Below are 24,408 nucleotides of genomic sequence, written 5' to 3'. Positions count from 1 at the left end.
CTCCTTTATTTTTCACATCCCCCTGTGATGCCCATTTCATTTGCACCATATGGCTGCAGGGAGAGGAATTGCTCAGCATGGAGAGAACCAGGGCTCACCCTGAAGACCTCAGTGGCATTTTCCGGGTGTAGCAATGGCTTTGCTGTGAGTTTAAGGGGAAATAGTTCTTTCCCAAACGTGCAAAAGGAATGTGAATTATATTTATGTGCTTTTCTCCCTCCTGCCACAATAATGTAATTGAAAATTTGAGCTGCAGTTGCTAATCTCATCTGAATCAGTCATGTACATAGATTAAACACCTTTTAACAGAAACAAGACTAATGTTTTGATTCCAAGCCCCAGGCATGATGATTGGCAGGGAACAGCAACCCCTGAAAAATCAGAGCAGAGGCCAGCTGGAGGCCCCGGTCAGAGTTCGAACCGGCTGTGTATGTGTTTGGATTTCAGTTTGTTGTACTTGGTGATCAGGTCCAGCTTGCTGTGCCCCAGAGTCATTCTCTTCTCCGCCCCGTACGCGCTGTTCTTTTCCAGCAGCACATCCTCTGGGAACTTGTCATAGCAAGGCACTACGGACTTTTTATCCCGTTTGAGGTGGTTGTATGGGGAGAAAAGGTCAAAATGGCCATGTTCAGGGCTCTGTCTCTTTTCCACGCCATAAAACACATTCTCATTTTCAGCTGGCAGCTCCCCAGAGGTGGCCACAGGTGCTCTCTGCTTCAGGCTGGACCCATTGCTGCTGGTGCCCTCTGACAGGGACTGCAGCAGCTGCCCCACTCTCGGCGGGGAGCAGTGGCTGCTGTTGGCCTTAGTGTCCCCCTGGTTACTGGGTTTATTGGAGGAAGGCTCTGGTTGCAGGAATGTCCTTGCTGTTATGAGGTTTGATTTGGGATACAAGGCTGGGGTGGGTTTATTTGGAGGACTGTTTGCTGAGTCTGGTGGTTCTTCTTGCTGTTTAGGGCAAGTGGGCTTCAGGAATGTGTCCTCCTTCCCCTTCTTATTGCCAGAATCAGAGCTGGAATCTTGCTTTTCCTGGTGTGCACTGCAGCTGGAGTTTTTCATAAAGGGAGACACTTTTATGCTCCTGATGCTCGCATTGGAAAGGCTGCTGGAGGGGCTCAGGGTCTCAGTATCATTCCCCTGAGTGGGTTTTAGTAGACAGTTGTCCACTTTTGAGGTATTCCAAGAAGAGAGGCATGTCCCTGGATCTGGCACACAGAAGCTGGTCACTGCTCTGGACTCGGCGTACAAGTACCGGAATTCCTTCTCAAACTCTGCAACAATTTGCCCGCGGAAGTGGGTCACCAGGCCAGTGTGGACTTGGCTGCAAAGCCAAGTGAAACTACAGGAAAAGAAACAAAACACATGTTAACTTCAGTTCACAGAGTGCCAAAATGCCTAGCATGGATTTTCCCATTCCAGTGATGGAGTGCTACCCTATTTGTGTTGTTACAACTTTCTCTGAGTAGGCAGGTGGGAGATTGCTCATGGAGATGAAAGTGCTCATCAATAAGTACAAAAGAACAGCCCTAAAGTGGTTGCTTGATTTCTGCTCAGGGTCCCTGCTCTTCCCTCACTTTGGCAGTGTGGGGATACTGGACTCCAGGATGGCTTTGGTGAATGGAGACGAGAGATCTCTGAAGGCTGATCTGAGAATATTTGGTTTATTAGAGAGGGTGAAAGGTCTTGCTTGGAGCTGCCAGATGCAGCACGTGGCAGGGCCTGAGGGAAAGGGGGAGGGGAGAGACAAGGGGTAGAGGGAGACAAGAGGATGCTCCAGGAGAGGGTGGAAGTTCCAAGAGGGCGTCTGGCCCCTCAGAGACCCCTTATCAGGGGGCTTCAAGGTGGGCTGGAACAAGATTTGGGCCAATGGGGTCACAGACACCTGATGCTTCAGGGCAGGGTTACAGGTGTGAGATGAACCATACATTTTGGGGGGTGAGATAGAACAGTCCATCTGACTTTTGGTCCTATATGTAGGTAAGGGCATTGTCCAGCCAATAGGGGGGATTGTTTTCATCCTGGCTGTACTATTGAAAATCTTTTGTAAATCCCCAGCATCTCCCCCGTTGTGTTCTCATGTCCTGATATCCATGATGGGCTTGTAGGAGCTGCTTGGGCAGGCAGGAAATGAGGAACTGCCTTGAGGAGTGGAGGTCTCCAGAACCCACAGGAATACCTCAGGACAGGCAGGCTGGTGGTTTGCTGTAAGTATTGCTGTGGGATTCCCAAATGCAATAGAAGCTAAGTCGTGGCTCAGCAAGTCCAGTCCCTGCCTTCAGTTAAGTGTTTTGGGATCTTTTCTGGGAGCTTGTCATATTCTACCTTAAAACCAAACTGGTTTGGCCCTAGCTGGGGAAAAACTTCCATTAATTGTGACTCTGCAAATTTTCCTCATCCATTTAATCCTACCTCTTTTTTGTGCCCAAACCGTAACCTAATTAGCTCTTCTCCAGTATAGCCACAGATTGTAACCACATTCTCCTAATCTTCCTTTTCCTGATTAAGCAGGGAAGTTCTTCTTCAGAGTGGGATCCCCAGGCTCCTGTTTATCTCAGTCATCAGCTGATTTTGTATTCTTGCTGTAGTCAGACCAGACCAGCACACTAAATGTGTCAAATAAACCAGAATTTTCAGAGGTGGCAGTACCAGCTGAGGGCTGTGTTATTGGCTGCTAGAGCAAGACACTGATTCTGAAATGGGTAAAATGACAGGAGCTCCAGGAAAGCAATTGTCATGGAGGGTTACATTCTCAAATAAATGTCATTTCAGGACAAGATACTGGCACTGTGTTTTGGGACCTCATCAATGTTTAGCTCACAAGAAAGCTATTTGGGAATTTCTATAGGAAACCCACCTCCTGACCAGTCCCTGAGCACTCTACAGTTGTTTTAAGTCAGACTGGTGTTTGGTATGTTTACACTCAGCAATCACACCCCAAACAGAAACATAATATGGAAAAAATACTCTGCTGCTTCATATCATATCAGATAAATTAAATAAGAATGGAAAAGTGGTAAAAAACCAAAAAATATCTTTGTGGGTGGCATGAAGAGTAATCAGAAATACCATGCTGGAGGCTCAAAGCAAATGCATCCCTTCATAGAGATATTAGGGTGAAAAAGCCGAAGCAGAAACTACCTGGGATGGGTAAATGACAGAGGAGAAGCTCCAAAGCCCAGAGAGACCATCTTTGAAAAAGGTTGGGTCATACATTACAAAAGGGGAAAGAAGAAATATGCAGCTCTTTTTGAGGCACATGGCCCATGTGCAACAGGAGTGTTCAGGTAATTCCTCTGCATCCCTTTATTGTATAGGAGTTTGGGCTGCCCTGAGCCCCCTGTACACAGAATACAAGGGAGGATCAGTCTCCTGTAGAGATCTCTGTAGATGAGATTAGAAAACATCAACAGAGGAAATATCAGTGACTGGGCAGGAGCAGGGATCATCAACATAAGAGCACCCAGTGAATGCCAGGATTAAATAGCTTAGCTCCTAACCAGGCTGTGCTGTCTCCCACTTGAAAGGGCTCTGGCTATCAGGAGAGTGGCAGGATGCTAATGTGATATAATGTTTTTAATGTTCTAGACAATTAAGTCTTACAAATCAGATAGACATAAGTTGTGTATATACACAGATTAGTAGAGACTCTTCTAAGGAATACAATTAATGGCCATATAGGAAATAGGAGATAATAGGAAAGGCAGCTTTGGCAAAGGAATGTTATCTCTCAAAAAGCCCTGAGAGTTCTTTGAAGAAACCCAGTGGTTCAGACAGGGGAGATTTCATGGTTTGACATTGTCAAAGGATCTGTCCCAGGGCATTTCCTGGCTCCACTGATGCCTCTTACCCCAGTTTGGGCATTCCTATGTCCCAGTTTCCCATGCTGATCCAATGGGGTCCTGCTCACTCTGGGCCGTGACAAGACCTGGAAGGAATCATCCAAATCCCCTGGTGGCACAGCCCTCCTCGCCACAGCACAGGTTTCCAGGATGGGACAATGTGGTCTTGCCAGCCATGGCTATTCCCATCGCTATAAACTGATAAAGGTCTTTTCTTCCCTGACTGGCATAGCCAGGGAATGATTTCTGGTATAAAAATGAGGCAGTGGATGAAGTTCACAGGTTAAAAATCTAATACAGACAGGAAGAGGCACAACACAACACAACACCCACCTGGGCTTTGGAGCTCCTCCTGCTGCAGCCCACCCTGGATGCTAAAAGATCATATCATAGGAGCTTCTAAGAGCGGTAGGGCTTTCCTGACATTATATTTTCCTATAGCAAAGTGCTGCCCACAGCAGTTCGAGATCCCCTAGGTCACGAAGGAGTGTGGGAGAGGATGGCTGCAGGACAGGATCCCTCCCTGCCTGCTTTCCCTGTCCGGGAGCGGTGCAGCTCAGCGCTCTGCCGGGAGATGGAGGTGCAGCCTCAGCTCCGGGCTCTGACCGAATGTGCCCCGCGATATTCCACAGATCGGCTCAGCAGCACTTTCGACACCCGGATTAGTTCCCTGCGCGCCCCTGTACCGCTCTGCTTTGGGGTCACGGTGGCCTTTGCCTTTCCTCAGCTCTTTGAACAGGTGACTCCGCATCTCCACATTCAGCCTCCCTGCTTCAGCTCTTTCCAACACACGAGATACCAATCTGTAGCAAAAGATTTTTTTCTTCTTTCAACAGTTTCTCAAACGTATTTTTATTGCTCTTCTGTCACTTGGGCTGTCACAAAGCCATTCTTTTCTTTTCATATGTCAACACAAACTTGTGTGTTTTGTTTTTGCTCATAGCTAAATGCATCTACCACATAACACTCATTACTAGACCTTTCATTTCAAGTAACATTTTCTTTGATAAGGTAACAACAACCTGCCTTTATTGCAGCAAGCTCTTTTAGCTTGCTCCCAACACACTTGAAATAATTTCCATTCCTTTATTTTCATCTTTGTTTTGATCAAAACCAGTGTAATGTATTCAACTAATTGGGCACCTATGTCTGTTATCTCTTATTTCTTATTCATCCTTCTAGCAGCAGACCTTGTCTCTTTCTCCTGGATTCACTTTTTATTTACACACCCGAGGACTTGCTCCTCCCTGTTTCGTGTGCCCAGCCAGGCTGTACATCACTCACCTCCTGGCAATGTCACTGCATTGCTGCGTGTGTCCCTGGAGTCCCCTTGCTGATGCACTGTGCTTCCCACTCCTCACACACTCCCTTCCTGCTTCATTAGAATTTCTTTCCTGAGGTGAGTCCTCATCCAGCTAGATCTAAAAATCCCTCTTCAAAGCTCATTCCTCTTGCTTGGGCCATGGATACCTGTGAGTATAAGCACCTTTCTTTGAAAGAAATTCCAGGCTTCCTGGAACTCCTTTAGCTTCAAACCCACGTAACTTTATCTGTCCATTGCCAAACACTTCTGTACTTCAGTTGTATTTCTCCTGAAGCCATATGTGGAAGCTTTTGTACTCTTGTAAACTTTCACCTCTCATTTTTCAGTTTCATCTGCTGTGTCAGCTTCAACCCCAAATCTTGAGTTTCTCCCTGTAGCAAACACTGGGCTCCTTCCTCTCTGTGCCCATGGCAGGACACACACAGATACCGTGACCATCTGTCATTTTCAGCAGAAAAATTTAATCTCCTCTAAGGCAACTCCAACAGCCACATGACTCCCTTTCAGGCTGACAATAATACCAGTTCTTTTCTCTGGTTCTAGTCTATCTTTCCTGTTCAAGATCCTGTTTAGCTCTAGCTACTATTGGCCCTTGGGTTCTTCTCACCTGCTGAAACAGTAAATATCTTAAGTGCTCAAATAAACACCCTAGCAGAATAAACCTAAATAGCTATATATTTAATTACATTTAAGATTTTAGATTATTGCTTTGCCTAAATACCTCAATCTATTTTTTGTCCTTCATTTAGAAAAAATGTAATGTATAAGCATTTAATCACTGTACACATAAGAGTTCAAGGGTCTAACCTAATTTGCCTACATTTGTTTAAGATAAGAGCTGTGAGCTTGCCTTCCATATTTAGAAAATGCTGCAAAAATGTGCTTGATGTGTACCAATTGGCAGCATTTTTAAATTTATGCTCATATATTTATCAGAACAAATTAGAGAATCATAGAATTACAGAACATCCTGAGCTAGAAGGGACCCACTGGGACCATGCAATCCAACCCCTGTCCCTGCACAGACCCCCCAACAGCCCCACCCTGGGCACCCCTGGCAGCGCTGTCCCAACGCTCCTGGAGCTCTGGCAGCTTTGGGGCTGTGCCCATCCCCTGGGGAGCCTGGGCAGTGCCAGCACCTCTGGGGAAGAGCCTTTCCCTGATCTCAGCCTGACCTGCCCTGGCACAGCTCCATGTGGTTCTTGTCGTATGAATGAATAAAACCTGTGAGAGCAGAGGGACAGTTACACTATTTCTGCATATTTGGATCCTTTTCTTCATTGCTCATCTCCTCATTGCAGAGCTGCCAGGCTGGAGTAATCCAATAGCAGGGTGCTGTGGATTGCTACAGACCAAAGCTGGGATGTGTAGAAGATCACACAGTCAGGGATCACCCACTTCACTTTAAAAACAGATGCAAGAAAACTGTATTCTGATAAAAGGACAGGATGGAAATCAGTGACACTTGGGTAAGGAATTAGAATCATTGGAGAACATCTGAACAAATAAAGCTGTGTTTGGAAAAGTGCATGGTGTCTGTACTGGGAACTTTCTGACCAGTGCTGATGGTAAATAAGCCACATTGAGGGGGTGCTACGAGACGAAGAAGGCAGAAAGTAGAGGATAAAGGGAGATCCTGCCAGGTTGAATGGGGGCCACAATGAGGAGAGTTGCCAAAAGTGCATTTTAGACATTATAAATGACCACTTTTTGGAAAAACTAACCAGAAAGCTAACAAAAGGAGAAATAACACTACCAGTTCATAGAGTTTCTTTGGGAAGGCCACTCAGCAAAAAATAACCATGACCTAGCCATATCAAATATTCTTTCAGGACCAAAATAATCTACAACAGTAATGCTTAACTTCAAAGAGAAAGTGAGGAATGCTATTAAAAAGAAATTTAAAAGAGCAATCAAAAAGGTTAAATGCTTGAGGCAGCAAGAAGATTGTTTAAAGATGCTATGTTAGAGTCTCAGAGAAAATGTACCTATCAAAATAAAGACATTTTAAATAATCAGAAAATCTCATCATAGTTAAAAGGACATTAAATGAAAATATTAAAGCAAAACGCCTTCATAAACTGGAAGTCAGCGATTTTCAAATTATAAACCAGGGAATAACCTATCATTTAATATTGAACATAGTAGCAGAGGAATGGAAAGTTTTAAATCTGAACCTTTTAAAGAGCTCCTGGAAAACTACAACCCAGCCACTCCTATTTCCATACTGAACAAACTGGTAGAAGCAAATAGGGAGTAAAATTATTAGATGCATAAATAGCTATAATCATAATGCTGAAGACTCAGCATGTTTTTATGGAAGGAAGCCATACCTCAAAAGCCTCTTGCAGATCTTTAAGGGAGGCAGCAAGCACACAGATGTGCTTGATGTATCAAACTTGAACTTTCAAAGAGATTTTGACATGGTCATTCAGCAAAGACAATTTTTGTTGTTAGAAAAATTAAGCGATCATGGAGTACATACAAAGGAAGGTCTTCCCAACAAGTAGCAGTTGATTAAAGACACAAACACTAGCAGTGGGTTTCATTTACCCACCAGAAACCCACAAGGTTTGTGCTGGGATCCATGCTGTTCATCATGTTGAGGAAAGTACTAAAAAAATGTAGAAACTGTCCATGTCAGACCTCATGACAATATTATTGTGGATCAAAAGAAAACTGGATAAACAGAAGCTGCAAGAGGATCTTATGGTAAGGGGAGGAATTGTTACAAAATGATTGACAATTAAATGTCAATAAATTCAAACTCTGGATACAAGAAATGACTGAAAAGCCAAGGATACTTCACCTGGAGAAGAGATGGTTCACATGAGGGATTATAATGGAGAAGGACAAAATCATGGATGCAGTCAAGAAAGTAAATGGGAAGCAGTGATTTCCTGTGCCCAGGTTGTGGCAATTTGGGGACATTAAATATAATTATTTGGCAGTATGTCTACTGTAAACACCACAGACCACTTCTTCACACAAAACATAAACTGCATAACCCATTGCCAGAGGGTATCACGGAGGCCAGGCATGGTGGGAAGGAGTGTCCTATAGCAAACTGAACATAGAGAAGCACGTACAACATAAACCCCCAGCATTCTGAAACCTCTGATCCTTGCATACAGCTTTGCTGAACTGTAAAGCCTGCTGCTGGGTAAGAACACTTCTACCCTTGTCCCTGTGTCATCCTGAGACAACCCTGGTTCCACCCTGGATCTTTGTTTTACTCAGTAAAGCAATTTTCTCATCCTTTGCATCTGGCTTTCCATCTGCAGGGATGGTAATCTAAATATCTCCTATACAGGTTGCACTACACCAGAAGCAGACATCCTGATTTTCTGCTGTGAAAGTGTTTCTGACAAGTGAACAAAATCCTCAAGAAGAGACTGTTTCTGTTAGTCCAGAACATCCTGTGCTTACTGGCACAGCACAGAATCAGATGTAAGACCCTATTCAACTGAAATACCATCTTCCATAATTCCAGAAGTTTCAGCTCTGCAGAGATTGTAGAAAGGGAGCACATGACAGCCCCCAGCCCCTGACCTTAACAGCACAGGGGCGAACTGACCCAGAGAGCTGCACCTGCATTTTAAGCAATACCTTGACTCTGGGCCACAGGGAGATCAGATGTTCCTCCAGCTGTGCAGTTCAATCCAGCTGACACATGCTCAGATTTAGTCATCCAAAAATGAGTGTTCCTGATGAGTTATGTAATGCCTGCCCCTGCAGCCAACGGAGATGGATAGAGGGATTTAAAAGACAAGTATATGTGACATGGGCTGGTTGTGGGCTCAGCAGTGCTGAGGGAACAGTTGGACTCAAGGCTCTTAAAGGGCTTTCCCACCTAACCCATTCTATGATTCTAGCATCCTGTGTTTCCAAGCAGTGACTCACTCAATTTTTTTAAAATGTCTTAGTATGGTAAAAATGCCACCAGACACTGCTCTCCATGTTGTTTAGATATTTGACACAAGCAGTTTCAACCATGTACTCCCATTTTTCATTCATTTTGCCAGAGTTTGATGAGGTGAGACCTCCACTCTTGGGAGATGATGAAATCAACACCAGAGCAGAAGGTGCAGCTTGAAGCTACAGCACTGATGAGGACACTGGTAGCCTCAGGGTCCAGCATGTGCTCACACAGATGGAAACTGAGAGAAAGGGAGAGGGAGAGCAATGTTCAAGGAGATCTGGTGGAAGGAGAATAAAAGTATTTCTCCCAAATTTGCCCTAAACCAGGACACCAGGACAACAAATTCACAGAGCAGGCTGTCCTGATGAGCTGCACTGTTTGTGAAGGATAATTTAATGTTCAACAGTGTGAAAATACTGTGGGAAGGATCTGCAGGTAGAAAAGTAACTAAATAGAGTCTAGTAATAAAAATACAGGACAAGAACAGTAGTCCTGAGCCTCTGATCAGAACTGTGGGGAACAATGTTAACTGAGATCACAGGGGCTGCAAAATTAGGATGGGCAGCAACAGGGGGAGATTTCATCCATTTGTACACATACAGGCTAATGCTTCACTGGGATGAACCATGGAGAAAAACTTTTTGGAAGCAATAAATGATTACATGCCAGAATTAACTAGTCTAAATTGTTTGACCCACAAGAAAAGATGTGATTCAGGATGTGGTCTGGAATGGGGCATAAGACTTGGTTCCAGAGGCAGAAGTGGAAGAACCCGTTTGTAAGAATGATCACAACACAATTTTAATTCTTTAGTGGAGAGCAAACTCAATAAATGCAGCATGTCAAGGCTCAGTTTCAAGAAAGGTAACTATGTAAAAATGCAGCAATCGGTCAAAAAGAGTTGAAAGGGAACAGACCAAAAATGCCCAGGATGACTGGGGCTGTATGTTGTTCACAAATGCTGTACTGGCAGTCAAGGAATCAGTGGGCTCATTTGAGGCCTGGGTGTCAAAAGGGCAATGGCAAGGCCGTAGCTGAGAACCTCACTGGACTTCCTACATCCATCACGGTGCTGGTGACACTGAGATGTGTTTCACTCCTCTCTATCAGCACCACCAGAGGTTTCCCATATGGTCCCACCTTACAGAGAGGGCTCTGAATGCAGGCTTGAGGCGTTCAGAGCCCTCTCTGTACTCTCCACGCACTCCTGGAGCTGCCCTCTGCCCCGGGGTATGCAGAGCTTGCTGTGAAGAACAAGCTTCCTGCTAGCATGGAGAAGCACAGACTCTTGGAAAAGGACAACAGGGCAAAGCCAAGCCCAGCTCACCAACCCGCTGGAGTTTGGTGAGGGAACCACTTAGCACATGGATGCCCTCAGGCATGGAGGGGGTGCAGTGAAATTCCCCAGTTTGCAGGTGATCCTCAGGTCCTTCAGGTGGTTGGATACCTCACTGAAGGTGAGCAAATCCAGAGGAATCTCACTGAGCGAGTGGACAAATATGTGGCAGATGAACTTCAGTAAAGGAAAATGTTGTGTATCCATAGGGGGAAATTATCTGTATGATGCTGATCCTGGAACCGCTCAGGAAGTTGTCTGACACCATCAGCTCAGAGTGCCATGGCAACTAAAACATCCAGTGAGTATTTATCCCTACCAGCAAGGGCCACAGTCACAAACCAGAGTCTGGGCATCTTTTACCCCTCTTGAACACTTCAGTGCAGTGTATCAGGGGGGCCACATGCAGTTCTTGTCTTTGCACCTCAAGAAGGAGGCAGTGAGGTCACAGAGGGTGCAGAAAAACAGAATGAAAAAGGCTGAGGGATGCAGCAGCCGCTGTATGAGGAGAGACTTCTAAAAAGTTTGAGCTCTTCACTTCAGGTAAGAAAAGGGCAGGGAGGGTGGATAAGATGGAGGCTTGGAAAACTGTGAAACACTGACTGAAGTGAATGCTGGGTAGCTGTTGAACCAGCATGCAGCACCTGGAGCTACATTATTCAGTATTTTGGTAAGAAATATTTCCTCAGTGTCACCAGTCTCTGCCACAGTAGTTTCTGTATTTTCTTACCTGTATGTACCAGCAAGGACTTGGTCACAATCAACCAGGACAAACTTCTCCAGAACCTGGCCTGCAAATTTCTTGCCAGCTTTGCTGTAGTACGTGTCTCCACTCAGGCATCTTATGCGCATGTTCTGAAACCAAAGCAGGAGAGTTGGTAAGGGGCCATGTACTGAGCTGAACTGAGATGTTCCCTTGTGCACCACTGCTGGACTCCCTCAAGCTGATGCTCTGCACTGAGAGCTAGAACTCAGCAAGGCATTAAGCATTTCTTAGTTCCTCCATACCAAATATTTTGTCACACTGCCTGCTTCTACAGGATAAAAACCAGCAAAAATTAACAAGTTGCACTTGAATGCAAACTCTAGTTTGAAAAAAAACTTTGAAGAATCCTATGAGCCTACGGATCATTTCTGATGTATGTAAAACTATCCAATTTCTTCCAGATTATTAATGATATTCAATATCATTAATATTCCAATATTAATGATATCCAGCTAGCTGATGGCTCTGCATTAAGTAAATGTTGATGCATAACAACTAGCTAGATTCTAATCAATAGAGTGCGCTGCTCTGATTTTATACAATTACAGTCTTAAAATTAAAACATCACCCAATGAAAAAAGACTTAGAGAGAGAAATATCTACATTTTAAGGAATTCCTTTTATCAGTAAATTTTAAAATTATATTAACATGTTCAGCTGCTATACTCAGTTGAAGCAGACCTGATGCTCCACTGCAAATACTTCTCTGATACAACGCTGACTTGTAAAACCAACTGCCCAGAATAAACTGGGGAATATGGCTCTTGGTATCCATTGGGAGCCTCTTTCATAATGCAAGGCATTTGCCTGTAATAAAAGTTATTTGCCCCTCAGGTGAGGAAGGCAGAAGAGCAGAACAGTCACTGGAAACTGTTACTGACCTGCTCTGTGTGATAGAGTGCCAAACAAAACATCTGGCGTGTAAATAAACATCCCTAAGGCTACACCTCCTCAGGGCTGCCAGGTCATCCCTTCCTGCCCTCCAGGCCAGCTCCCCTGGTACCTGTCACACCTGTGGGACAGCAGGAGCTGTCACCACCTGAGCTTGACCAGGCAGACCCTCTGTTGGCAGCTCATTCCTGCCGAGCATCAGCCCAGCCACAGCCAAAGCCCTTCAGCAGCTGGTTCGGGTCAGGCCATTTGCTCCTGGCAGAGGTGGGTGCTCAGGGAATGTGGCACTGCCCCTCTGCCACTCAGCGGATTTCTGGCCAGGCACAGGCAAGGGACGAGCACCAGGAGCACCACCACCCTCCAGGGCTGCACAGCAGCAGCAGCAGCAGCAAATCTGCTCCTGGCCAGAGCCTGTCCAGGCTCTCTCCTGCACAGGCAATGGCAGCTGGGGACAGCAGGGAGAGGCAATCATTTATGATGCTGCCCCTAATATTGCTGCAGACCCTGTTTTCTGCTCGGGGGGTTTTCCTGAGCTTCTTGTGCCTTGTCTCAGTAGGCAGCCCACCATGATCTCTTCTCCAAGTGCTGGTCCAGTCTTCTCTTGTGTTCATGGAAACCTCTAGCTAGTACAGAGCTGAAGCATCAGAATTTTGACACTGTGGCTTTCACTTGCTGGCTTTTCATGTCCCAGAACATATCCTCATCTGCCATGTATGAGAAGGGAGGAACCTTTTCCCCATAATGACAGTTGTGCATTGGAACAATTTGCCCAGAGAGACTGTGTGGTCTCCTCACTTGGAGATCTGCCAGATGAGACTGGGTAAGTGACCTAACAGTGGACACTGTTTTGAGTGGGAGGCTGGCCTTGATGACATCCTAAGGTCCCTGCCAACTTGCATTAACCTCTGATCCTCTGAAATTACACCACAAGTTGCTGATTCAGACCAAGATAACACTGGATACTTGGTGAGATCTTCACCTTATCCTGTGGCCAGTCAACACAGGGATTTTTTCTTCCACTTGTGAAGTTTTAGTAATACTGGTTTTCACTGTGAGTGGCTTCCTCCCCCCAAACCTCCTTCCTGGGGAAACTAAAACAACTTCAGGTAAATTCCATAAATTTGTCACCACTCCCTTTATCCTTTCCAAGGCTGGGTGAGTTTCTGATATCTGGTTCATTTTCATCATCATCTTCTTCCTCTTGTCAATCCAGACCCTGAATAATCCCAACAAGATGAGAATCCTGTAGTCTTGCAGTAAAGACACCCTGGTACTACTCTTGCTCCATCCAAACGTAGCTCCAGGTTCAGCAGAGAGATGTTTGAAAACTCCAAGTTAAGGCTTCTGCTCTCTCTGCTGCCAATGCTCCACACAGGATTTTCTGATGCTCAGCACTGGAATTTGCCAACAGCAGACTCACATGTTGTTTTCATAACATGCTGGAGGAGCAATTACCCCAAATTCCCCATTCAAGCCCAAATTGTCACCAATGATTCGAAATGGAGATTTACTGCCACATCCTGTCACAACTCGGAGGCAGGAATAAAATATGTACCCTCATTCCACAGAGATGTGTATTCAGCCTGCAGGTAATGGACTGCACAGGTGCATCAGTGTAGGAGACACTTCAGATGGAGAGCTGCTAGTGAGTCATGGAATGGGGAGGCAAGTGTTAATTACCCACTCAAGCACATGACATGACATCAGGCATAACAAAGAGACATAGACATCTCCACAGATATAAACTCATTCTAATTTTAATTTTTAAAATGGCCACCTCTTGGACAAGAAGCAATAAAATATATTTTGGAGAGATGGAATTCATCTGAATGCACCAGGTCACTTCAGTGTGGAAGCTATTTATGGAAGTAAACCTGTCCCAGCACGGAGCAGTTTTCCAAGAGCTGCCATCTCAAGAGTGAGGATGAAATGGGTCTGGCTTGTGAGAAGCAAGACAGGACAGAGCTTCTCCAGCACAGTGGAAGAATCACAGAATCATTTAGGTTGGAAATACATTCAAGGTCATCAAGTCCAACCTTTTCAACTGGACCAGAGGACTGAGTGCTTCTCTAAAGAGGCGTCTGTAAATTAACCCTTCTGTAGACAGGTTAAAAATTAGGGGAAATTAAGACATTTTATTATTTTTACATTGTCCCTTTTGAGCTACCTGTAAAATTTCCAAGTGCTCACCACAAAAATGAATGGAAAACCCATGAAACTGGTGGCTGGAGTGGAGGAGTCAGTGCTCCAGGGAATCCTGCACACCTAGGGAAGAAGCACAGCCAGCACTGCTGGCCTTACAGGAATAACAAATGACAACAAAAAAACCAACTTCCATCGATAGGTGGAAATGGGGATCAGCAGGATACTGGGGTGCATCTCTGAATCTGCAAGTTCCCAAGAGAACTTATGACACTATCACATTCATTTTTACTGTTTATCTGCTCTGGGCACCACATGCTGAGTGATGGGCACCCACTGAGCAGGAATTGGGTTTTTCATAAATCCAAATCATGGACCCACGACTGAATTGCAAAGCCTAAAGCAGATCTTAACATGAGATTTTTAACCTGTGGGTTCAGCAGAAGGAAGTGATGGGGTTTGCATCAGGACATCTGAGGGGACTCACTGCTTCCCTTGCCCTCCCAACTTATACCCTGTAGCAGCTCTGGGCAGAATTTAAATCACTGAGCTCAGGGATCTGAACTATGAGCAATTTAAGTCTTGCAATTCTGTGTCCTAGAGCAGGGATTGTGTTCCTTCCCTTGCAATGTTCAGATGAGGTTCACATGAACTAAATTTCCAGGCCTCCCTCTTCATCAGCCCAGCAAAGTGTTCAGCAACTCACTGCATCCCCCATTGGCCCCAGCTTCACACTCCCTGCATGGAAAACTGAAATGAGGAGCACAAAACATCAATACATGGGACTAGTAGGCTCCTGCATGCCTTCCTCTGTGCTTCCAGACAGATCTCAATTTCCTAGAGCAAACAGCCTTGGTTTCTTAGCCTGGGACAGGGAGAGAAGGGATAGATTCTGGGGAGAAGGGATGAGTCCTAGGGACCAGGCAGGGGGAACAGAACACAGGGTACATTGTTTTTATCAATTCAAAGACCTGTTTATCATATCCAGTGTGTGACTGAAAACTTACTGGGAAGCTGTCCTGAGTAAGAGCCATTTTATTGCACATTTCCACAAAATGCTTCAAGTACTCTTCATCCAGGATCAGGTAAACGGGGATGTGCCGTCTGCTTGAGGCCTCCAGCAGGTCACACAGGATTTCCATGTCTGTAAACAGATCCATCACAATTGCTATCACCTGGCCAGGAGAAAAGAGGTGTGGGGGGGGGAAAGAAACACAAGAGAATGTTGAAATCTCATGCCCAAGTGAACTGTGCTTTAAACTATGTGCTTTAAACTATTCAAACCTCCTGAGTTACTGAGACCCCGTGGCCACCTGAATGGATATGATTCTGGACTTTTGTGTTTAACAGCCCTTACCCCCCTGTGGCAGCTAAAATCAAATTTTAATAAGTTTGAAGGCAATCCCCACCTGGGTACCTCCTGTCTCATCTGCTACTTGCAGAAAGGAATAGCTGAAAGGGTAACACATGCACAAACTCTGAATTTCACTGGTGCAACAAGTATGTGTTACCTTAAGAAAATATGCCAAGAATAAAGCATATAAACAAGAGCTGAGACTGAGCAAAATCATTGTTCAATCAGCAAGATTGACTCTACATGACTGGCAGATTAATATGAAAAAGTACAAATTTTTTTCAGGATGGACACACTGGGGAGGGAGAAGGTATTATGATAAATTGCAAATCCTTGTTTCATGATTAGATCCTAGTGAAGATTAGATCCTGTTCATAGTGAATAAGGTAACTGGTGCTCTTAATTTGGGTGTATAACCCTGATTTGTGTTTCTGCACCTGCCAGAGAATGCCCAAATAAAGATGACTCAAAACCCACTAAATTTGAGTGAACCTCCAATAGCCTAGACAAAATCAGAGAATAATGTGTGTGGAAAGGATCCCTTCCCTTTCCCTGCTGGCAGAACTCCTGCTCATGCAGCCAGGGATGCACGTGATGGGCATGAAACCCGACAAGAGGAAGAAGGAATAACACTAAGATTATTAAAAAATAAACATGTATGTATCTCAATAAAGATAAGGTCTTCAAGGAAGGGGTTTTAAATAGGAAAAGAATTTTAAAGAGAAATGCCAGTTCTTTAAAGAATGAGGTTGAAAAAAACCATGGCAAGCCATTGCACTGGAGATGGAGTGGGAGGCAGCAGAATGTCATGGCTACACGAATTCTCCAAAAACTGGAACGAAAACACAGAAAACAGAAGGTAAGTCATGACAAGCAGCTACTACAAGTGAGTTGGCCCAGGACCAGACAATTCAAATGACCTGCAACAAGAACAATGCATCAGGGGAAATCAGCCATAAATAGATTCAGATGGGATTGGAGACCCTGTTGCTCTGGTCCTCACCGAATGAAGTTTCCAGCAGACAACACTGAGGGAGCCCTTATTTGGATGAGGAAGTGACTGTTGGGATCATCTGCTGGCTGTCACTGTCAGGGTCAGGGGGACACCTTGGAGAAGGAAGGAACAGACAGGAGAGCACTTGCTGAGCAGGATAATTTGTCACTGCACCTAAGGGTGCAAAGCACCTCATGATTGGGAACACATCACAGGATGGAAAAGGGTAGGGGAGGATTTACCATCAGCCAAATTTATTTTCAAAAGCTGAAAAAAAATAGTGGAACTACTGCCCAAGTACTTTAGTCCCAGTCTTTACCATATCATAGTGAGTAAGGTAACTGGTGCTTGTAAGTTGGGTGTATAACCCTGATTTGTGTTTCTGCACCTGCCAGAGAATGCCCAAATAAAGATGATTTGAAACCCACTAAATTGAGTGGAGCTTCAATAGCCTATTCTGCTTCTCAGTGTTCATGCCCTGCACCACACCTGACACAGAAAGCCCAGTCAGTCCTGCTGCCATCACGGCCCCACGAGGAGGGAGCCTGTGTTCCAACACCTCGGCTGCCTGTGTTATGTGCATGGCCACAAATGCAACTGTCCATAGCCCAAATCACCTGGTGGATCTCACCCCTGCAGGCTGAGCCTTCCTCTGCCACTGCTGTTCACCTGCTCCTCTTCAAACCAAGAGTTAAATGCAGAGGATGGCTGTGAGGTCAGCTTTTACATTGTGCAGTGATTCAAGCTTAAATAGGAACAAGGGAAATTGCAATCATGGCATGGGGCTGGTCAGGAATAGCTTCAGAAAAGAGGAGAGGAGCTACAAGTTTAAGTGTCCTTGGATTTGTGCTCCAGACTGCCACACTGACCCGGATTGTTCACTGCCCAGTAGCTCCTCTGCTCTGTTTTCATTAATAAATTGCCTCTTTCCAGGTTCGCACTCATGGCCTCAGAGCAGTCATGGGCAGCACAGGGTCCCTGACCTTCCCTGTGCTCTCCAGCTCTGTCTGCTGCTCGGGGAGCTGGCTGCACTCAGCCTGTACAGGCCAGGGAGAGACCTTTGCACAGAGCCACAGTGGAGAGGACAACAATGCCAGAAGGCTGATTTCTGCTCCCTTGGGGATTGAGCCCTTTTGCAGATGGACAAGATATCGTGGGCTCTGTTTTGTCCCCAAAACCCATCTCTGTGATGATGCCCAACATACTGTCATTGGTCCTCAACATCTTGCAGGAGGCCCCAGGCCCAGCTCACCACAGCAGGGTTTGGGGAAGAATCTTCCCAGAGGATGGTGTGATCCCAGACATCCATGTGGGACACAAGGCAGCTGTCAAGAGCTAAAAATCATTCCTGCCATCCAGGCCAAAACCACATGTCAATCCTCTCACCCTGGCCCCAGGAGATAGAGGCTCTAGAACCTGACTCCAAAGGCACCTCTTCTGTAGCCCTTGCCAGTGCTGTCTTCCCAGAAGCCTTAGAAGGGTTTGGCAAACTTCTCCCCTCTTGAAATATGCCCGTCTCTCGTGGAGAGCAGAGTCAGCCCTGGAGGAGCTCTGCAAGCACTGAGAAGCATCTTCAGCCTCACAGATTAATGTTACTGCTGGTCTATCAGCACAAGGTACCACGGAGACCCAAAGTATAAAAGGACTTTGCCACATCTCTCCACACTGTCCTCCAGGCAAAGGCCAACTGCAATTTAGCCAAATTCTTTAACGGGTCACACATCCTCTGATGATGAAGCACCATGAAAAAATGATGGCCCAGACCTTGTGTAAAGCCTCCAGCAAATCCCTCTCAGCCAACTTCACCTCATGATATTCAAGCTCATCTCAAGCTTAGGTTTGAGGCAGGTATGTCCTGGGGTAGTCTGTCTGCTTGGGAAGTTAGTGTGATGGAGTCAAGGAAGACAGAAGCTCCTTTGTCCCCAGGTCCCACATGTTGAGGGGCAAGGCCTGGACCCAATGTGCACAGGAGGTCCACACTACTTGCTTTCCTCTACCAGTGCTTGCAGGCTTTGGCAGGGCTGGTTGCCACAATTCAGGTTGATCCTTGCCCCAAAGCAGCACTGCCAGTGCCTCAGTGCTCAGCGTGAGAGGGATGGGGCTGAGCGGGCAGCAGCACATGGCACAGAGTCGCCGTGGCAGCGATGCCCAGGCGGGATGCAGGTGCCAGGCTGCAGGAGCCCCAGGCAGCAGGGCCAGCTTTTGCAAGCTGGGTGGAGCCCTGACAGTCACACTCAGGCTTTCCAAAGCGGGTCTGGGCTTGGGCAGGAGGTGGAGCAGGCTGCAGCTCTGCTCACACCTTCCTTCACTGCACAGCCGGTGCTGGGCACAAGGACAGACCCAGCGTGTGCTGCAGGGGGGACAGAGGAGAGGCTGTGCCCTCCCTAAAGGGGAAGATGCCCATGTGGGGCTGCTCTTTATATGGATACCAAGTTGGTATCCATAAGGGCACTGAGATTAGCAGATCCTTTTGGAAATCAAAGCAGGCAGCTCTTATAATAACATCAGATCAACCCCAAAGCCAAGAAATTTTGGGGGAAGAAGACCCTGGAAGTTTTTTCCCCTCAAACCCCCTAAAACAGTGGGAGTTGAGTATCCAAGTACCATCTGCAATTCAGGCTCCCAACTCAGCTCATGTCTCACATTTTAAATCAATCAAGCCAATGGGGCCATACAAACCTAAGCCTGTGTCAGTGTCTCCAGCCCCTCTGTTTCAGTGGTGTGGGGCTGTAAGGCTGGCTTGGGGCATCCCTTCTCCTCACCATGTTCATCATGACCTCTGAGCCCATGGCTTGGCCTTGGCAGGTCAGGATGTCAGAGACACAGCTGCCCCACAGGCTTTAAAAAAATTCACACCTTGCTATTGTAGGGTTAAACCATGACATTTCCAAACCCACTTCTGGAAACTCACAATTCAGCAATTACTGGAGTCATCACTTTAGAAATTACAGCACTTACCAGATCCCCACTGGGGTTTGCCATCTGTCTGGTTTCTAACCAGCACAGCTGGTTTTACTGGTATTTGCCAATAGCAGTGTGCTTTGGGTCATTACTGCAGTGGTGCCATTTGATCTCTTGCTTCCCTGGGGACCAACAGGGACCCTCTCCCACCAGGCACAGACACGAGTGCACAGCCAGAGTCCAAGGGGCACAAGAGGGGTGAAAGAAGCAGCACGGACAGTTCAAACCAGATTGAAGCTCATCCAGCAAGGGCAAAATTTTAACAGTATTATCAAATGAAGGCAAAGGTGTGGCTGTGCTGCATCTTCTTATGTCTGCAAAGAGAAAAGCTCAAATCTGAACATCTGTCTTCAAAGAGAGCTGGTTAAACACAGCAAAGGCGAAAGACCAACCTCACAGCAAAAGATACCTATGAAGCAAATGCTCCTTTTGCTAATTTGTCAGCACAAATATGCTGTTGCAAGAGATGTCAGCTGATGTTGTTCTGTGTGAGTCTACCAGGAAGAAGCAAACAGCCTTTCAAGACACACACCTCCCTGTCTACAGGACCTGGGAAAAGCAGTTGGGGTTCTCAACATCTTTCCCACACCACACCAGCACTGTATCCCCCATGGGAGGAGAAACTCTCTAAAAGAGGGATTGATGACAACAGCTAAAAGTCTAGTGGCAAAAATACTGGAAATGTAGAAACAGCAGCTGCAAACCGAAACACCAGGTGGTTCTTCAAATGGTTCATATGGCACTTCAAGCAAAGGAAGTTTTTAACTCTGGTTTTTCTTTTGTCATTAAGACACATAAGTAACATTCTTTTGAATGGTTTGTTAAACAAAATGACTCAGTAAATACTTAAATATGTATAACTGGGGTTGTGAATGAGCTAGAATTGCCATCAATCATGGGAAGCACTGGCCAGAGCTGCTAACCCAGAAGCCAGTAGAATACCAGTAATAAATCAGTAAGATACTTAAAAACTCATTCTCACATTTCACACAACAGTAAAAAACACTGTGGAAAACCCCCAACTCAAACATGAAGGGCAGAAGATTGTCAGGGCTTTGTCAACCCAAGCAAAGAAAGCAAAAAGCTCAGACTGTACTGAAAGTACAATAAAGCAGCCACTGCCCAGGCAACTTGCCCGCAGCAACTGAGAAGTTCCTGTGAACTGAGAAAGCAGCAAGATGTTTTTCCTGTGGCTTAAAGGATCATAATATCACTGAAGATCCGGGACACGTGCTGAGTGATGGGAAGACACTTCTTGGTAGTAATTTACTCTGTGCATTCTACCATGACTGTGCCTTAATCCCCATTGCTGACAAGGATAGGGTCAATATCACAGAACTTTTCAGATCATTTAAACTACCATAAATCAGCTGCCTGCAAGGACAAACAAAGCTTTTTGCCACTTATTTCCTGGACCAAAACTTCCTGTAACTGCCTACAAGATGCAGTGGAAGTTCAGGCATTAAGCAAGGGCCGCTTACAACTGAGCAGCAGCTTGTGTGGCAAAATGGTCCTTTGGGCAAAAGAAAAAAGATCCCCATTCACCTCATATCACACCCAAACTTCACTGATATGTGGCTCTTTAAAGATGTTTTAATGCTCTGCAGCAATCTGAGCTGCTGGGAACACATAAATTAATTTGCTCCGCTCTGCTGAGGGTTATAGAAGATCACACTTGAGCTGCAGTGATCCAGGTGATTCCTTATCTCCAGCTTTTACACAAACAACAATGAATGTAAGGAGTGACTGAAGTTAAATAGGAAATTACTGGAGTGATAAGGGAAACTGCCAGAAACTGACTGGTTAAAATGAACTTTGCTCTACATGTTTCCTCAATATCTCAACACAAATACTACAAAAGAAGATTGATGTGAAACAGCTGAAAAGAACCATGAAGACGACAAAAAGCTGAAAATGTGTCTGAGATAGTTTCTGAGCTGCTGCTTTCACACAGAGTACAGTGGCAAAGAGAAAGAAACAACAAGCTGCATAACTGAATGAATAAATTCAAGCCAGCATTGTGCTTGGTAGGCAGGCACTGTAATCATCCAGTTTTTATTGCATCCGAGGGTTGTAATAACACACCAGAAACTGCAATGGGGCAAAATGGGCTGATCTTACTCATCCCTGGGGAGGCACAGACATCAAACCTAGGAGACAGGATTCTAACTTAATTCAAACCACTGGCAGGGATTTTCAGTGCCACAAATTTACTCAGGTAATATGTGGTGAGGTTCTGGCCCAGGTTGCCCAGAGAAGCTGCCCCATCCCTGGTAGTGTCCAAGGACAGTTTGGACAGGGCTTGGAGCAACCTGGGCTAGTGGAAGGTGTCCCTGCCCAGGGCAGGGCATGGAATGAGATGGTCCTTAAGGTTCCTTCCAACACAAACCATTCTGAGATTTTCTCTGTGACTGCAGCTCACCAGTGGTATTGTCTTGTCCAGCTTAAAATGATGTCCAGGGCTGGAGAAGAGCCCCGGCCATGCAGAGGGAGGAGGGATGGCTGTGACACACAGCCAGGGACACTGCAGGCCCTTGCCACGGACCCCACTGGGCTCTGGGACTGCTCTGCACCCCTGCAGATATGGATACAGAGAGCTGCAGGGGCACTGCCTGGATGACATGAAATCCCAGGCAGAAAGAAATGACAAGAAAGGAAAAGAGCAGGAGCAGCTACAGGTCTGCTGCAGAAAAAGCAATCACAGCATGCCAGACATGTAGAGAGCAGTGACAGCATGGAGCGTGTGGTTACAGGTGTGGGAGCAGCCACCAGCCCCGGGCACTGCGGCACAAGGCTCCCCTCGAGGGACACAGCTCTGTACGTACCGTCCGTGCCCGGCTGATCAGAGACCGGACCAAATCCTTAATGCTGTTCGTTTTGTTTCTTTGGAAAATCACAGTGGCCTGAGTCTGGCCAGACACCGTGAGGAGAGGCGTCCCTGGCCATCCCAGCTCCAGCTCCGGAGGGTGCACGTCAGACATGAGGGGAAAGTAGGTGCCCGATGTCAGTTCAGAGTTCAGGGAGAACCTGTCTCCAGTGTCTGCATCACCAGGGTCAGCTTCTTTGTCTTTCATTGCACTGGGGTCTGGGAAGCTTTGGTTCCTCTGACGGCTGATGTACTCCATGTCCAAGGTGGAAAGGAACGGCAGCTCCCTCTCCTCGGTGATGGCGCTCAGGTAGCCCCGCTCCCCCTGCTCCAGAAAGGCGTCGATGGCCAGCCTGGCTGTCTCGCTGTGCTGGAGCACCAGCGGGGTGGGCTCCCTCCACCACGGCTTCCTCAGCTGCTCCAGGCGGCTCTTCAGTGGCCCAGACACCCCTTGCTGGCTCCCATAGCTGCGGGGGAGCTGGGGCCTCACCTCCACTGCTAGGTAGTTGAACATGACTGGAACTGCTGATGCTGAGAGGTGTCTCTCCTGCTGGATTTGTCCTGTGTCTGTCTTCACGTCTTTTCTGCCCCTCCTGCACTCCTCAGCTCCACCCAACAGGTTCCTTCAGGACTCAGCATAAGCTCAAATCCTTAATCACCAGGTACAGCCTCGCACTCCGGGGGAGGAGCCAGCTTTCCCCAGCTCCCTCACCCGGCTGCCCCAGACACGCACCTGGTACCGGGCACCTGATGTCCTTTTGCAAGGGGAAGAATATCAGCTCTTCAAGCTGCTCCTTCCTTTTCCTTGTAACTGATTAATGTACTGTTCTCCCCTTCCCTTCCCATCCCTAGAGAGGTCCCCACCCTTGGCCTAGCAGGTTCTAACCTGTTTTGTCCCTCACTGTGCTCGCAGTAGAAATGCAGATGCTGGAACTTGTTCCTGCTTGAAATTTGTTCCAAATCAAACATGCTGCTTAGTGTCAGTTATAACGAAACACAAATATCCCAAGTGGATAATCAGACTCAGCAGAGAAACTTACTCATCCCTGAGCCACAGATAATGCTCCTCCTTAGCATTTCTTGGGAGCCTGGCTCTGCTACACCAGCATCTGGCAGAGAAGCCAGAACAGTTGATTTCTTGACACACAGAGTTATGGTGTTTGTCAGAATCACAGCAGGAATCTTGGTCATTAGATGCTGCAGGCGAGAAGAGCAATATTTCACATGCTCATTTAGCATCTCCCTGGAAATCCTTCAAGGACGTTCAGCCTTAGGAGTCTGGTGCTGTGTGACTGATGATACTGCCACATGCTGCTCATTGAGGATTACTTAATTCCAGCTTCCCAAAAGCATAATGGAGTCATTTTTGGAGGAACAGTACAGGCAGACATTGCTATGTGAATTAAGGCACTGTGTAGGAACACACCACAGAACACAACGTGTGAAGAACTGCAGAGGAGCAGAGATCAGCTCACCCTGGAGCTACTGAACACCACACAGGCAACCAGGGAATGGAAAACTGGCTGGAGAGTTGATGTAATCAATTGGCCTTTTATCTACAAAATCCCCTGAGATTCAATTAAATTAAGTAATGTAAAAGCTAAATGTGTGCCCTGGAATAATCATGGGGCAATAGTCAATGGAGTAGGGATGGCCATGCCTGAGTGTGAACCAGCACATCCAGACACCAGGCTCTAAGTCAGCTGGGATGAATCATGTTCCCGAAAGACTGTCACTCTCCACGGACTACAGATGAGTGGGATGATTAGTTTGGATTAGCTGTCTAGTCTCTGGATGCCTGAAGTCTGGATGAAGCCTCAGCAGGACTGCAAATGGCAAGAACATTGCACTGATTGAATCAGAAAACAGAAGTTAGCTGCCATTTGGCTGTGATGCAGTAGCAAGGGCAAAGTATGGATGGGACAAAACTGTAACAAAGCTGCTGGCACAGAAGTGTTACAGGTGAAAGTAAACATTAGAACAGCTTAAAGAATAACTTAAAATATGAAGTGA

General features: G+C 46.3%; 1 protein-coding gene across 1 annotated transcript; it reads right to left on the bottom strand.

The window, feature by feature from the left end:
- Positions 1-178: 178 nt before the first annotated feature.
- On the bottom strand, positions 179-23,163 carry FAM83C (family with sequence similarity 83 member C). Its single transcript, XM_030288988.4, has 4 exons — positions 22,355-23,163; positions 15,228-15,395; positions 11,152-11,276; positions 179-1,339 (listed from the first exon to the last, which is right to left on the bottom strand). Exons 1-4 carry the CDS (start codon positions 22,907-22,909, stop codon positions 409-411), a joined length of 1,779 nt encoding a protein of 592 aa, XP_030144848.4. The 5' UTR covers positions 22,910-23,163; the 3' UTR covers positions 179-408.
- Positions 23,164-24,408: the final 1,245 nt, after the last annotated feature.

This window comes from Taeniopygia guttata, chromosome 20 (assembly GCF_048771995.1).
Source record: "Taeniopygia guttata chromosome 20, bTaeGut7.mat, whole genome shotgun sequence".
NCBI lineage: Eukaryota > Metazoa > Chordata > Aves > Passeriformes > Estrildidae > Taeniopygia > Taeniopygia guttata.
Note: the sequence above shows the minus strand (reverse complement) of the source record. Positions and strands in the feature narration are given on the sequence as shown.